This window comes from Myotis brandtii, unplaced genomic scaffold, assembly GCF_000412655.1.
Source record: "Myotis brandtii unplaced genomic scaffold, ASM41265v1 scaffold1042, whole genome shotgun sequence".
Taxonomy (NCBI): Eukaryota; Metazoa; Chordata; class Mammalia; order Chiroptera; family Vespertilionidae; genus Myotis; species Myotis brandtii.
In genome coordinates, this window is record NW_005353506.1 from 644,772 (window position 1) to 659,415 (window position 14,644).

Genomic DNA, 14,644 nt, shown 5'->3' on the forward strand with positions numbered 1-14,644 from the left:
TGGTTTTTAAAGCTTTGAGCATACGTTGCAAAACAATTTAGTGAAACTAAAAAAAAAACCTAACAAAAGGGTTTTTTTGCAAATAATACACTGACTATTTTCTTAATGATGATCGCCTACCCAGGCGTTGATAAATACTTGCATAGTTCTTGTAGATATGGACCTGGCACAGTGTGAAGACAAATATTGGCAAACACCACGTGTCTCAAGTTATATTTGAAGAAATAATACAATTTGTAGTATTTCATGAAGTTGTTTATTCTTGTTATTAAAACTTGGACTCAAGTAATCCTGGTTATTCTGGAAAAAGCACCTTGTTTGTAGAGGTCATTTAATCATCCTTTTCTACAATCACCTCTCCATGAAGCACCTTTCTTCTCTGACGTAACATGTGGAAATAGAGTTGTGGAAACACTTCATTGAAAAAAGAAAACAAAGAAAGATAAGCTATTGTTGGAAATTATTTAAACTTGAACCCTCTTAAAAGTGGCAAAGTTTGAAAGCAAGCACATCAGATGCCACCTGCTACCCCTTAGTATTTACAGAGCTCTGGGTGAGAGTACAAATGGAGGCCATAGACCATCTGCCTAAATACTTTAATGCCATACGCTGTGAGGTCTCATAGCAAACTTTGATACTACCTTGACAAATATACTTTCATGATGACCTGGAAGGCCATGTTTGAATTTAGTAATAATTTGGAATATTGTGCCAGAACGTTCCAGCACAGGAGAGCTGCCCGCCTGGCCCCCTTCTGTCCATTCCAATGTCTGTCCTATACCATGAGGGGTATTGTGAATATATGTGTGGATATGCAAGCCCACACAACTCATACCCCCATCCATCCCCCTCACAAACAGCTGCCCCTAGCTCCCCCTGGATTTCAGGGCCGTGTACACTGCCGACATGGTTAGCCCTCAGGAGAACGGATTGGGGAGGAGGCCTATGCGGTGCCTAGATGTACACCCAGTGCCATGTGGGCAGCAAAGTCCATGGCCCTGGGTTTCCAGAGTGTGATCTAGAAGGTGAGGGGTGGAGAGGTGATCAGTGGACAGCCAGAACAGGGCCCAGAGCAGAGGCCCCTCTTGGCATAAGACACTGGGGGGTAGGGGAGGCCGGAGGAATGTCAAGGGGGGAAAAAAGGAGACATATGTAATACTCTTCGTAATACTTTAATCAATAAAACAAAATTTAAAAAAATAAATAAAATAAAATAAAATGTAGGTACTACTCATCTTAATATATGTAACCATCATACTATACCCAGAGGTCTAAATATATTCAGGTCATATATACTTAAAGCTAACTGACCAGTGATTGCAAATGCTTCTCTAACATTCTGAGTTTAAGTGTAGGCTTGAGTTCAAATCCTGACCTTATTTACTAGCTGGGTGATTTTTAATCCATCCATTTAACCTCTCTAATCTATAAAGTCCTCATGATAAATGAGAACTAACAATACTTCTTTTGAATATTAAAATAAGTACTCAAAAAGTACTTTTAATATTTTAATTAGCAAAGAATTTAGTAAGCAAAGCAACATTAGTTATCATTACTAATAATAATCAAGTGGAGAACATTCCCCTGGCTCAGTGGTCGGCAAACTGCGGCCCCTTGAGTGTGGCTCTTCCACAAAATACCACGTGCGGGCGCGCACGTACAGTGCGATTGAAACTTCGTGGCCACACTCAAGGGGCCAAAGAGCTGCATGTGGCTCGCGAGCCGCAGTTTGCCGATCACTGCCCTGGCTGACTGATCTCCCAGCAAGTGGGCCTCTCAGGTAAATGTCAGCATAATAAACTGAGAAGCTGCTACTGGCATAGGATGGGGTCTACGCTTCCCAGAACACCTGAAAACACATGATCTTAAGTTATTAGTTTGCTAGTTTCAACCGTGATCTGTTGGGCCCTGGGTTTTCTTGCAGATGTCTCAGTGGTCAAAAGGAATGAGAGCCCAACCCCTGAAGCTGCAACCATGATATGACAGACACGGAAGCAAGGTCTGGCTCTGCTCAAGGTGTGCTGCCATTCACTGGGTGTCGGGAAAAGCAGGGGACACAAACAATTGTCATAGGTGTACCACTCCTTAGCTCTCCTGAACCAACGCTGGTGAAAATCTAACGAGAGCCAGGCTGAAATGGTACAAGTGAGGGGAATAAAAACACTAACTGACAAAAGTCCATTTTGATTTTTGAAAAGCTTAAAAATTGGCTGGGCTGGTGTGACTCAGTGGTTGAGGGTCAACCTATAAACCAGGAGGTCGTGGTTCAATTCCTGGTCAAGGCACATGCCCGGGTTGTGGGCTCGATCCCCAGTAGGGAGCATGCAGGAGGCATCCGATCAATGATCCTCTTATTGTTGATGTTTCTATCCCTCTCTCCCTCTCCCTTCCTCTCTGAAATCAATAAAAATATTTTTTTAAAAATTGGAGGCCTCCAGGTGCTGGCCAGTTTTTATGTTCATCCCCTTTAGATGACGTATTTTATACTGCATCAATGTAGACTTTAGATTCTATAAACTTTTCTTATTTCCCTTTCCCCTCAGACACCAATCTCTAATTTTATTCAGAAGGGTAACTAACCACCTTGCTTTACATTATTTCCTCCTAATAACGATCAAAATTTGATTTAAACATATATCATTAGTACTTAAATGAAGCAAGTAAAGTCTCACTAATTCATTGCAACTATTGAAAGATGATGAGAGATTAGAAGAGGCCGAGTTACTCAAAATATTTTAAGAAAAGTAGCTTCTTTATTTTCCAGAGCATAGAGCAACACATATAAGACTAAAAAGTACTCCTAGATGATTTCTCCAAGTATATGCTTAATGAATAGATATAAATGATCTGACATTTTCTAGGATAAAATGTTTCTATTCAGATACATAACTCTAAATGCTTACAAATAGTTCACTGATCCATGCTTTATCTTTTCTTTAAAAAAATAAATCATACTTAGCTTATTTTTAAGTAATTTTGAGAAGGTAATCATTTGTAAATTAATTTACTTACCTTTCTTCTCATAACTTGGAAAAAGCCTTTTCTAACTCACTAGCTCTTCAATTATTTCATATTAATGAATATATGTGGGATTGAATAGAAGTTTTTTTATATATACACACTTATTGAAATGTAATTTTCATATCATAAAATTCACCCATTGTAAATGTACAGTTTTAGTTTAGTAAATTTATGCAGATGTGCAACCATCACTACAATCCAGTTTTAGAGCATTTCCATGAATAGAAGTTTTAATGTATTTGTAAGCTGTTACTTCTCCTTGCTTATTAAGCTAGCAATTATGATATCTTTCCAATAACCTTCATAGCATATGCTAAATCCAAGTACTAACAAATACATACTTACATGGTATATACGATGCCATGGTTATAAGAAGAAAATAATAGTAGTCAAAAGAGATATTGTATTTATTAGGAAGTCTTATTGAAAACATTCCAGTTTTCTTCACATATGGTAAGGCAGCGTATATCGTGAGAAGTTCACCAGCAACTCCAACAGGATATAAGATGATAAAAAAATTATATCTGAAAAAAGAAAAACCTCAAAGTTATTTTTCTAGAATAAATATTGAATTTTATATCATGGTTCTTTTGCTACTGCCATGTTTAAACTTAAAAATTCTCCTTCCTATACATATTTACAATAACTTCACATACAAAGGTTAATTTTTTCCTACTTTAATCATTTGCTTATTAATTTAATTATCATCCTTTTTTCCCATAGCAGTTTCCATTTCAAATGGCAAGATCATAAAGTAGTCAACTTACTTTAAAGTAGTATACATTTTTACATGTATATGTAGTTTTTAAACTATTTTGACCAGATAACTGCCACAATATTTTGAATTTAATTAAAAAACGTCTGCCGCTTGCGTCTATAGATGCTTATGGCGTACAAATGGTTAAAGGATGTAAGTATTGATTTGTAAAGCATATGTAAGCTTGTAAAGAATTTTAAAGGTAACTTCTTTGACACCTGGAATCATAACTGACTGATTTATTCCCCTGAAGCTACACATTTATCATTCAAATGCTATGCTTTAAAAGACCAGCTATGATCCTAATTTTACATCTAAACCTTGAAATTACCTATTTGAAGGGACTTGGAAAACCCTTTGTGGTTACTAATTAAAAGAGAATTAATATTTCAGAAAACTGATATTACCTAAAGCATCAGTAACCAGTAATTGTCTAAGACTACTTTCACAACAAAACAAGTAAAACAAGCTGTTCCCTGAATTCGTACATTAATAAATACTGTAGTTTAGGTAGCCTGGCCAGAGTGGCTCAGTAGTTGAGCATCAACCCATGAACCAGGAGGTCAAGGTTAGATTTTTGGTCAGGGCACATGCCTGGGTTGCGGACCAATCCCCAGGAGCGGGTGTTTCTATCTCTCTCTTCCTCTCCCTTCCTCTCTGAAATCAATAAAAAATATCTTTTAAAAAAATAGTTTAGCTTGCTTAAATTAGAACTAAAAAGGATCTATTCTAAATCCAAAAATCACAATTTGTTCATGTGGACTGTGGCAAGTTCCCTGACATAGAGCAGGCCAGGCATCATTTATGCTGCAGTTAGGGCAACTGTCTCCAAGTTCCTACTGGTGTCCAGCAGCAGCCGCCTCAAGGACCCAAGGCATTAAAGAAAACAGTTTTTCTCCAAGTCAGTCATTATGTAACCGAAAATTAAGGTCAAAATTTTGGTGGAAAAAGAATCCATAGTTTATTTAATCATTTTGTTGGCATTAAGAAATATTTATAAAGAAAAATCAAATTTGTCAGTATGACAGAAGCCTAGAGACAATCTTATTCCTATACTAAAGGCCCAGTGCAGGAATTCGTGCACCAGTGGGGTCCCCCGGCCTGGTGTGCGGGATAGGGCCAAAACAGGCTCTCCAACATCCCCCGAGGGGTCACGGATTGTGAGAGGGTGAAGGCCAGGCCGATCGGCCAGACCCCAGCAGCAAGCTAACCTACCAGTCAGAGCATCTGCCCCCTGGTGGTCAGTGCACGCCATAGTGAGCGGTTGAGCAGCCTTAGCATATCATTAGCATATTACGCTTTGATTGATTGAACAGCCGACTGGACAACCGGACACTTAGCATATTAGACTTTTATTATATAGGATGCCAGTTATACAAGGATAAAAGATGGTCGACAGGGACAGAATTATTTGCCCAAATAGATTAACTAGTAAAGAAAGAAAACTGGCCCAGCCGGCATGGTGACTGAGCGTTGGCATGGCGATTGGGTTGCAGGCTGGATCCCCAGTGTGAGGCGTGCAGGAAGCAGCCAATCAATGATTCTCTCTCATCACTGATGTTTCTATCTCCCTCTCCCTCTCCCTTTCACCCTGAAATCAATAAAAATATATATTAAAAAAAGAAAGAAAAATTATCCTTTTCCTGTCCCAGTTTACCCCCTCCTTTCCTTCAGTATATCTAACCTGCTTTCTTTCCAGTCTGTGTAGTTATTTGTATAATTTAAATCAATCTTTTCCAATATCATTTTCCTATCTCAATTTAAAATCATATTACTGAACATATTATATTCCTTTTTCAAGTAAAACATTCAAACTTATTTAAGTCATTTTTATTAACTTTATGCGACTCTTAGCTTTTTTTGGTAGCATTGTTCTTTAATAGAAAAAAAATCACTCCTATGATAAACTCGTTTAAAGCCTTAAAGAGTGATTATTTTTAATAAAATGGGAATAAATTGTATAATTTATTTGACTTTATTTGTATTTTAAAAAGATTACATCATCACTCTCTAAGTTCTGATGGCAGTATGATTTAACTACCATTCAGAAAAAGATATAATGTTCCTTAAAGATTCCTAATTTTCACCTAAAAATTTTTGAAGGGAATGTATTTTTTAAGTTAAACTGGAAATTAAAATGAAAACAACAATATACAATGATCTGTTTGGTGGACTTTCTAAGAATACTTCTAACACAAATAGGATCAAGTTGTATTCAAACTGCCACAGTAGGCTAACTAGTTATAAATAAAAAGGCATTTCTAAAGTGAAGCTTTATTTGAGAACAATATCTTCAATATTTGAACATAAGTACAAATATGATTTTAGGTTCCTTATGGGGATTGGCAAATATATATATATATAGACAGTTGGGATCTTTACAATTTTTGACACAAAATATAATAATTATAATGAACTGACATGATGTATTATGTTAACATGTGCATTTCAAATTTGAAAGATTTTACAGTACCTTATTTAACATCAAGGCAATTGACAAAGGATTTCTGAAGAGCAAATTTTAAATGCTATGGCAGAATTGTGAACTTTTCCAGAAATTCAAAACATGCAAATGCACCCCAAAAGGCAAACATACAAAGCATTCAAGACCACTATCTTCCACAAATGTTATAAATAACAGCAAATTTAAAAAGACTATATCATGAATTTATATTTTTAAAGGCGTTAGAGGACGGAAAGACTGAGGTCATGCAAAATGGCACTAACAAGCATTCTGGATTAGAGTACAGCTTCCAAACCGCCAACATTATGAGGGGCCCAATCACTGAAAGTGAGTGTGTTTTATTCAGATACAACAGGAATAAAAACCAACCAAACACATATAAATGGTAATGCAACTTTCTTAAGACAGACAGTATGTTTAAGCTAAAATTATAATTTTAAGGAATTTTATTACATACAAAATGGTAAGCCAAAAATGTTGAAAAAGAACTATAAAATATTTTTAAAAGTTTAAAAAAATTATATAACACAATAGTGATTATCCAAAACAAAACTGACACCAGCTTACAGATTACCTTCAAACAAGGAATGTATGAGTATAAATATCAGAGCTTTATAAAACATCAGAAATATGGATATAGCATTATTTGAGATGCCGTATTGATAACATTTGAAAATTGAAAATGACCTAAATTCTAGCAATACAAAACTGGGTCCGTCATACTATGGAATATTAAAGAGTTAAAAAGCTAAATCTAAATATACCTATAGTGATTTAGAAAAAAAAAAAGATCTCCAACATATAAACAAAAAGCAAGTATAATGTCATCCTATTTATGTTTTTTAAAACTCACACTGCGTTCACATTTTTGATAATATGAAAAAGTCTGGATGGGTAAAGGCCACACTTTTTCCCTCCAAGGGGTAGGGAGTGGGTCAGGTAGGAGTACAAAGAGAAACTTTGTGTTTATTCTACAAACTTCCGTGCTATTTGAGCCTTTTACAAAGAAAACAGTTTAACAGACAAATGTAAAGAAATGGAAATACTGTGAAACCCTTTTATTCTACCTACATGGGACAGACGTATACGAGATGCACATCTCTTATCCTGTGCCTCCTTGAACTTCTTACCCCCTGGCATTTCACAGAGCTGTTAGTGGGATCATTTTTTGCCTCCTCCATCTTGAGTGGGAGGGATTTTGTTGTGCTCATGCCTGCATTTCAACTATGCAGTTGGCGCAGAGCACATTAAGTTGTTATTGATGTGATTGCCACTAGAAGTACAACAGAAAATGAAATGAACAAACCTATGCTTTGCGGTTTGTTCTCCAAAGAACAATCCTGTTTTTATAATAATTTTGTAAAATATCAGCCGCTCAAAGAATTCAACCTTTAAAAAGAAAAAAAAAATCTTTTGCTTTAAAAATTATTGTTTTAGGATATATATATTTAGAAACTTTGAAATATAAATTTTGTTCCCAGTCCAAATAATACAAATAAGTGTGATTTTTTAAATGTCTGTCGCTTAGTATTTTATACATACAAAAAATTGACATTATATGTATAAGATACTAAAAATTGTGGCTACTACATTGAATATTAAAATAATTTAAATCAATCAGACAAAATGCCATGTTTTTGGCACACTGTTTATCTAATATAATTTCCAAAATGTATATTTTGCTTTTAAAGAAAAACGAATGACCAGTTTAGAGGTTAAGGGTACTAATATAATTTGTCTTATATTGATTTCCTAAAAATATAGATTATTTCTCTCTGATCATTAATTTAAGCCTTTTGAATGCAGCTTATAATGTTTTGCTAAGTATGCAGAACAGCCTGGCATTACATGGCTGAAACACAAATTTTAATTCTCTGGTGTTAGCTCAGCAACAAAATACGCATGCACAGGACTGTGAGAAACTAAACTACAAGGCATCGCCACCTGGCCCACTTAATGAAGTATGGCAAGTGGTTGAGAAGACTGAATGTGTAGAAGGAATAGCGAGTAATCTCTGTCACAGTCCACGCGACCAGAAACAGCACCACACTCTCCTCATTCTGGATCTGCAGAATGACAGAGAAATCCACAGTGTCGTTGGAGCTTGAGCTTTTTTCTCCATGAAGATATTGTATCTTAATTATTTACGGTGTGTCTTTTATTATAATGGAATGGTAGGGTTAGACAGATGTAATACAGAAAACTAATGCAGTCACCACTACGTAATTCATTATAAACACACAACTTCAGTGTATCCTCAGCACAGGAATGGTCACATTTGTACTGAATTCTCTCTCACAATTCACTCCAGCCAATAACTCAGCTATCCCAGGGCAACATCGCCCCCTCAAAACAGCATGGGAACAATCTAACCCTCCGGCTTTCTATTAGTCATCAAATCAGACCCATTCTACTGTAGCAGGAACTCTTGAATCTGCCCACTCATCTTTGGCCCTGCTACCAGGGCCTTTTCATCTCTCATCCAGACTATCGGGACAGCCTCCTGACAAATCTCTCCACTGCTTTATTCTCTTCATGGGTGAAAGTTTTCTCTTAAAAGCAAAACAAAGAAGCAAACAAACAAAAACAAAATTGGAGGCAGCTAGTCCTGTGATTTGAGTCTCAGTGGTTTCCCACTATTTATGAGGAAAGGATACAATTCTACCACCTGAGCATGAAGTTCAAGGTTCTTTATAATCTGAGCTCAGAAATCTCTCTAACTTCATCTGCAAACACTTGATCCAACCCCACCCCAAACTCCCACCCCAAATCCCCAACACCTCTCTCTGGTGACATTAAACTTTGTATTCTTTCCAGAACATGCTCTGAACACGTATGCCTTAACACATGCTATTCCCTCTAACTAGAATGCTAATCCCATAGAAAACCCCTTCTCATCTCATATTTTAAGATCCAGCTAAAATATCACACCCTCTGGAAAACTTCCCAAACAATTCCTTTCACCCTGAGCAGTTATCTGCTCACTTTCCTTATTCTCACAGTATTTTGTTCATATCTGTATTATAACACTTGCCAATTTTGTACTAAAATTTGTCTGCCTGACTCTTGCATCCCTATCAATACTCAACTTATACATTCTTTCCTCAGGGAGTTTATCTTCACTCCCTAGGTCAGGATAAGTCCCGAAGTATATTGCCATGCATGCTGGTCTCTTGGTTCAAAGCACTAATGTTAATATAACGAAAAAATTATTTGTGCAACAACTTGTCTAGTACCCGTATCTATCCCAATCACAGGCTCTGAGGCTGAAACTCTATTTGCATTACTAATAGCCAGATCCCCAGCCTGTTGGCTGGGACTGCCTTATTCATTGTAAATCCAGAAATTAACACAGTGCCAGGTGTACAGAATGCACTCAATAAATGTTGGTTGAATTAATTAAAGAGTTAGACAAAATTAAATAGTACTATTAAGGTAGAGATCCTCTGGAGGATAAAAAAAAAGAGCAAGCAGATGGAACTTTTTTCTCTTTGGGGACTAGCCACCTTTACTTGTCTTCAAATTCTTTTCTCCAGTTAATGTTGGCCACCCTGTCTTTTCTTTCTTCTTCCTCAGTCTTCAGACTCTTTGTGGTCCTGGCCCAGCTATTATATTCATTCCCTGTCCAGAATAGTCTCTCTTTTATTCTGTTAATGTCCGACCCCTGCTTTTAAACTACAAGGCAATCTGAATTAAAAGTCTGGCTTTCCATGTGGCACGCACTCATTGCTCTCTGTATGGCAGTCATTGGTTAGGGACCAGATGGATGGAGTAAGTTGAGTGAAAGATACTGGTCAAGAGGGCTGGAGTGTAGAGTAATAAAAGGGCAGAAGGTCAACAATCTATCCCCATGCAGACGGGGGGGTGGGGGGGGGGCAGTGAGTCCTGCAGGCAATGGAAGGGAGGTTAAGTATCATCCCAAGTAGAGAAAGGCATCTGAGGAATGGAAAGGAGGCCAGAGATCTGTCCTCAAGTAGACAGGAGACTCCAGAGACTGTCAAGAAGGTCAGAAGGGCCCATCTGGGAAATGTTTGTCATGGGTTTAAAAGGCCCAATGTCTTGACATAGTAAGCACGTGTTTGTTTGTCTAAAAGGGTTTAAGCCATTAACTAGATCCGGGTCTCTCTCCTGTCATGCCTCAATATATAACGTGCTTGTTTTCCCTAAGTTCCTTAACCCTTCTAACTTTTTGTCTTTGACATTTGTTCATATCTCCAGAACTACATTTACTTTTTATGTGTGTTGCTACAACACTCAATGCTAAATGAGGAAAAATAAATGGTTTACACTGACAAGTTCAAATTATATAAACAAAGACAATATACATAACTTCAGTAGAAAATTTTCAGTTAAGGATTTGACAGAATAGTAATATTAATTTTAAAAACTGGAACACACCGGAGGAGAGTATATTATGAATATAAAATGCTAATATTTGGTTTTGCTTGTGTTTCAAAGTTATTCTACTAATTCATTGAGTCAATGGACAAACACTTAAATCAAAACCCAAGCTTTCTTTTGTCCAATGATTTGCTTCCTGAAATATACCAGTACTAATATTTTAGATTCCTATTAATAAAAGAGCTGTCTTGCAGGCTCAAGTAGAGAACATGTTCATGTCACTTACTGGTTTTATGCTATGAGTAATGAGCCACACCATAAAGATTCTGGAACTGACTTGGACCCCAGCCACAAGCACAGAAGTAGGTACAATTCCTTAAAGAAAAAAACAAGTCAACCATTGTCTTCAAGGTAATTTATACCAAATATAAAAATTAAATAAAAAACTCACCAATTAAGCAGTGGACTATCTGTAAGCAAATAAAAAAAAATCACAAGTCAGTACCATACAACATAAAATAAATCCCAGTTGACATTGGTTTTAAATAAATCTGTAAGTGGTATGTAATCAGCAAAATTGCTTTTGCTCAACAAATATATTTTCAAATAAATATTACAATGACAAAAAATAGAATCATTGAAAACTTACCTCAAGCAAGGCAAATGTCTGGAAAAATTTAAGTGTCTTCTGAATACTTTTATATAAACCTTTGTGTGTTCCTTTTTCCATATAAAAACGCACCATGGTAATAGCTAGAACCAACCACCTAGAGAAAATGAAAGTATTTTATAAAGTGTTGTCAAAATGAATACAACTAATCTTCCTATAAAGAATGCCATAATTCAAATAATAATAACATGTATGTCTTATGCTCTCAATTTGTTATTCTGTTTTTAAAACCTGAGGAAGAAATAACAAATATTACTTTCACATGAACTCTTCAAGGGGATGAACAGAACATATTTGCAATCAACTACGTACAAATGTCAAATAATGTCCGCTGTATCTTTGGTTCCACCAGATAAACTGACAAGAAAAAAATCAGGTTTATTAGCAAAAATGAACTTACTATAAAGCATTTAGTAATCATATAGCGAATTAAGGTAAAAAGCTGTGTAAATATGTACTTTATACAAATACATAATGCATAACTATATATAATTATAAGTAAAGTCATTAATAAGAATCAATTAATATTTTTATAATTTTCATTAAATAAAAACAATCGTTGTGTCACACAACAACCCCAAATCTATGGGACACAACAACCCCAAATCTATGGGACACAGCAAAAGCAGTCCTGAGAGGGAAGTTTATAGCATTACAAGCCTACCTCAAGAAACAAGGAAAAGCTCAAATGAATGATCTAACCCTAAATCTAAAAGAATCAGAAAGACAATAACAAGAAAATCCCAGAGTAAATAGAAGAAAAGAAATTATAAAGATCAGAGTAGAGATAAATGACATACAGACTAAAAAATAATAATAATAATACAAAAGATCAATGAAACCAAGAGCTTGTTCTTTGAAAATATAAACAAGATTGATGAACCTTTAGTCAGGCTTATCCCACTTCTAGGAATATATCCCAAGAAACTAGAAACACCAATTAGAAAGGATATATGCCTCCCTATGTTCATAGCAGCACAATTTACCATAGCAAAGATTTGGAATCAGCCTAAGTGCCCATCAGATGAGTGGATTAAAAAAAAACTTTGGCACATCTACACAATGGAATACTATGCTGCTGTAAAAAAGAAGGAGTTCTTACCATTTGCAACAGCATGGATGGAACTGAAGAGCATTATACTAAGTGAAATAAGTCAGTCAGAGAAAGACAAATATCACATGATCTCAATCATTTATGGAATATAATGAACAACATAAACCGAGGAACAAAAACAGATCTAGAGACAGAGAAGCATCAATCAGATGCTCAAACTTCAGAGGAAAGGTATGGGAGGGTGGGGGTAAGGGGGAGAGATCAACCAGAGGACTTGTATGCATGCATATAAGCGATGGACGCAGACAACAGGGGGTGAGGGTGAGGGCAGGACTGGGGGGATGGGGGGACAATGGGGGAATAAGGACACATTTGTAATACCTTTATCAATAAAAAAAAAACAGAAACAAATAGAAAAGATCCAAGTCAATAAAATCAGAAGTAACAACTGACATGACAGAAATACAAGATTTTTTAAGAAAATACTATGAACAATCATATGCCAACAAACTGGACAACCTGGATCAAGTGGACAAATTCCTAGAAACACACAATCTTCCAAAACTCGATCAGGAAGAATCTGAAAACCAGAATAGGCCAATGACAACTAATGAAATTGAAGCAGTAATCAAAACACTCCCAGCAAACAAAAGTCTTGGATCAGATGGCTTCACCGGCAAGTTTTACCAAACATTCAAAGGAGAACTAACACCTATCCTCCTCAAACTATTCCAAAAAATTCAAGAGGAGGGAATTTAAGTTCTTTTGACAAGGCCAGCATTATCCTAATTCCAAAACTAGATAAAGATACTGTACTACAAAGAAAGAAAATAACAGGCCAATATCCCTGATGAACATAGATGCTAAAATCCTCAACCAAATATTAACAAATCAGATCTAGCAATACATTAAAAAGATCATACACCATGACCAAGTGGAATTTATTCTGGAGATGCAAGGCTGGTACAATATTCACAAATCAATAAACATGATACATCACGTAAACCAAATGAAGGATAAAAAATCACATGATCATATCAATAGATGCAGAAAAAGCATTCAACAAAGTCAACACCCATCCTATATAATAATAGACAAACATGGTAATTGACTGTACCTTCGCTATGCCTACCATTGGCTAATCAGCACGATATGCAAATTAACCACCAACAAAGATGGCGGCTAATATGCATACTGCAGGCAGATCCCGCTGCGCTGCCCGGCCTGGGGCTGGTGGCAGCACAATCCACAGCCCCTGGCCGCCCCAGCGCAAGATCCTGGCCTGCCGTGTGCGGGGAGGGGCAGGTGGGGCTGGCAGGGCAGAGGCTGGGAGCCTCCCCGCCCCCCCCCAACGGGGGTAGGAGCCCCGGGCGCAGGCAGTTCCTCAGAAGTGACACCGGAGCTGCAAGCCCCAGGTGCACAGCCAGGAGACCCAAACCTGCCTACTCGAGCATCAGGCTTATGCTTATTGGAACTAGGCACCAATACACTAGAGAAGTTATTTTAAAACAAACAACAAAGAAGAAAATAGGTGTCGACCCCAAAACTATGTCCCCACAGAGTGACAGCGAAGAGGAGCGCAGGGCTGACACGCTTCGGGCAGCGAGGATGAACACGGAGCTGAGGGAAGCAGCCGGTGCAAAGGCCTTGGCTGTCTGACTCCATTTACCTGAAATGCCAGGAGCAGGAAGCACATGGGCACAGGAAGCGACCAGTGCTTTCCATGGGGGTTTGAGGGGCTGGGGCCTAAGGGAGAAATGATTTTAGAGGAAGCGCAGCAGCTTGCGGGTGCAGGAGGCCTGGCTCCCAGGTCCAAAATCAGAAAAACAGCTCAGAAAGGAAACCTGAAGAAAGCCCCGGAAGTACCCAAAGGAAAGAAAGGTCTGGGCGTCTCCACGGAAGAGCAAAAGGGCGCGGGACACAGCAAGACGGGTGGCTCTGGAAGCGAAAAGGAACATCAGGAAAGTGGCGAGCACAGGGGAGGGCGGGAGACTCAGCTGTGAGGCGGGCCGGCGTGGGGTCTGAGGAAGTGGAGGCCCAGGGCCAGGACCAGGACAGCTCCTCAGGAAGAAAATCAATTATACTGATAACTACATTAAAAACTAATGAATGACATAATAAACACTCCAATAAAAACAAGTGGATTGCCCCCCCACATCGGCCAGAGGCGAACAGAGACCAGGAGTGATTGGCAAGTCCGGGATGAAAAGTGAAGGAGGACAGCGGGGCACCGGCAGCAGGTTTTCGGGAAGGAGACAGAGCCGCGCCGTGATCCCGTCTCCTGGGGGCGCTCCAGCGCCGCGAGCTTAGACTCGGACAACACAAGCAAGCACCCCA

General features: G+C 37.8%; 1 protein-coding gene across 1 annotated transcript in view; it reads right to left on the minus strand.

The window, feature by feature from the left end:
- Positions 1 to 239: 239 nt before the first annotated feature.
- The window catches only part of HACD1 (3-hydroxyacyl-CoA dehydratase 1), a 25,689-nt gene continuing 11,284 nt past the window's right edge, over positions 240 to 14,644 (minus strand). Inside the window, exons 2-7 of the mRNA XM_014538534.1 lie at positions 11,233 to 11,350; positions 11,035 to 11,053; positions 10,870 to 10,958; positions 8,187 to 8,308; positions 3,367 to 3,545; positions 240 to 414 (exon numbers count right to left, since the gene is read on the minus strand). Of these exons, the coding sequence (XP_014394020.1) occupies positions 332 to 414; positions 3,367 to 3,545; positions 8,187 to 8,308; positions 10,870 to 10,958; positions 11,035 to 11,053; positions 11,233 to 11,350 (610 nt within the window). The 3' untranslated portion in view covers positions 240 to 331. The remainder of the gene's footprint in view (positions 415 to 3,366; positions 3,546 to 8,186; positions 8,309 to 10,869; positions 10,959 to 11,034; positions 11,054 to 11,232; positions 11,351 to 14,644) is intronic.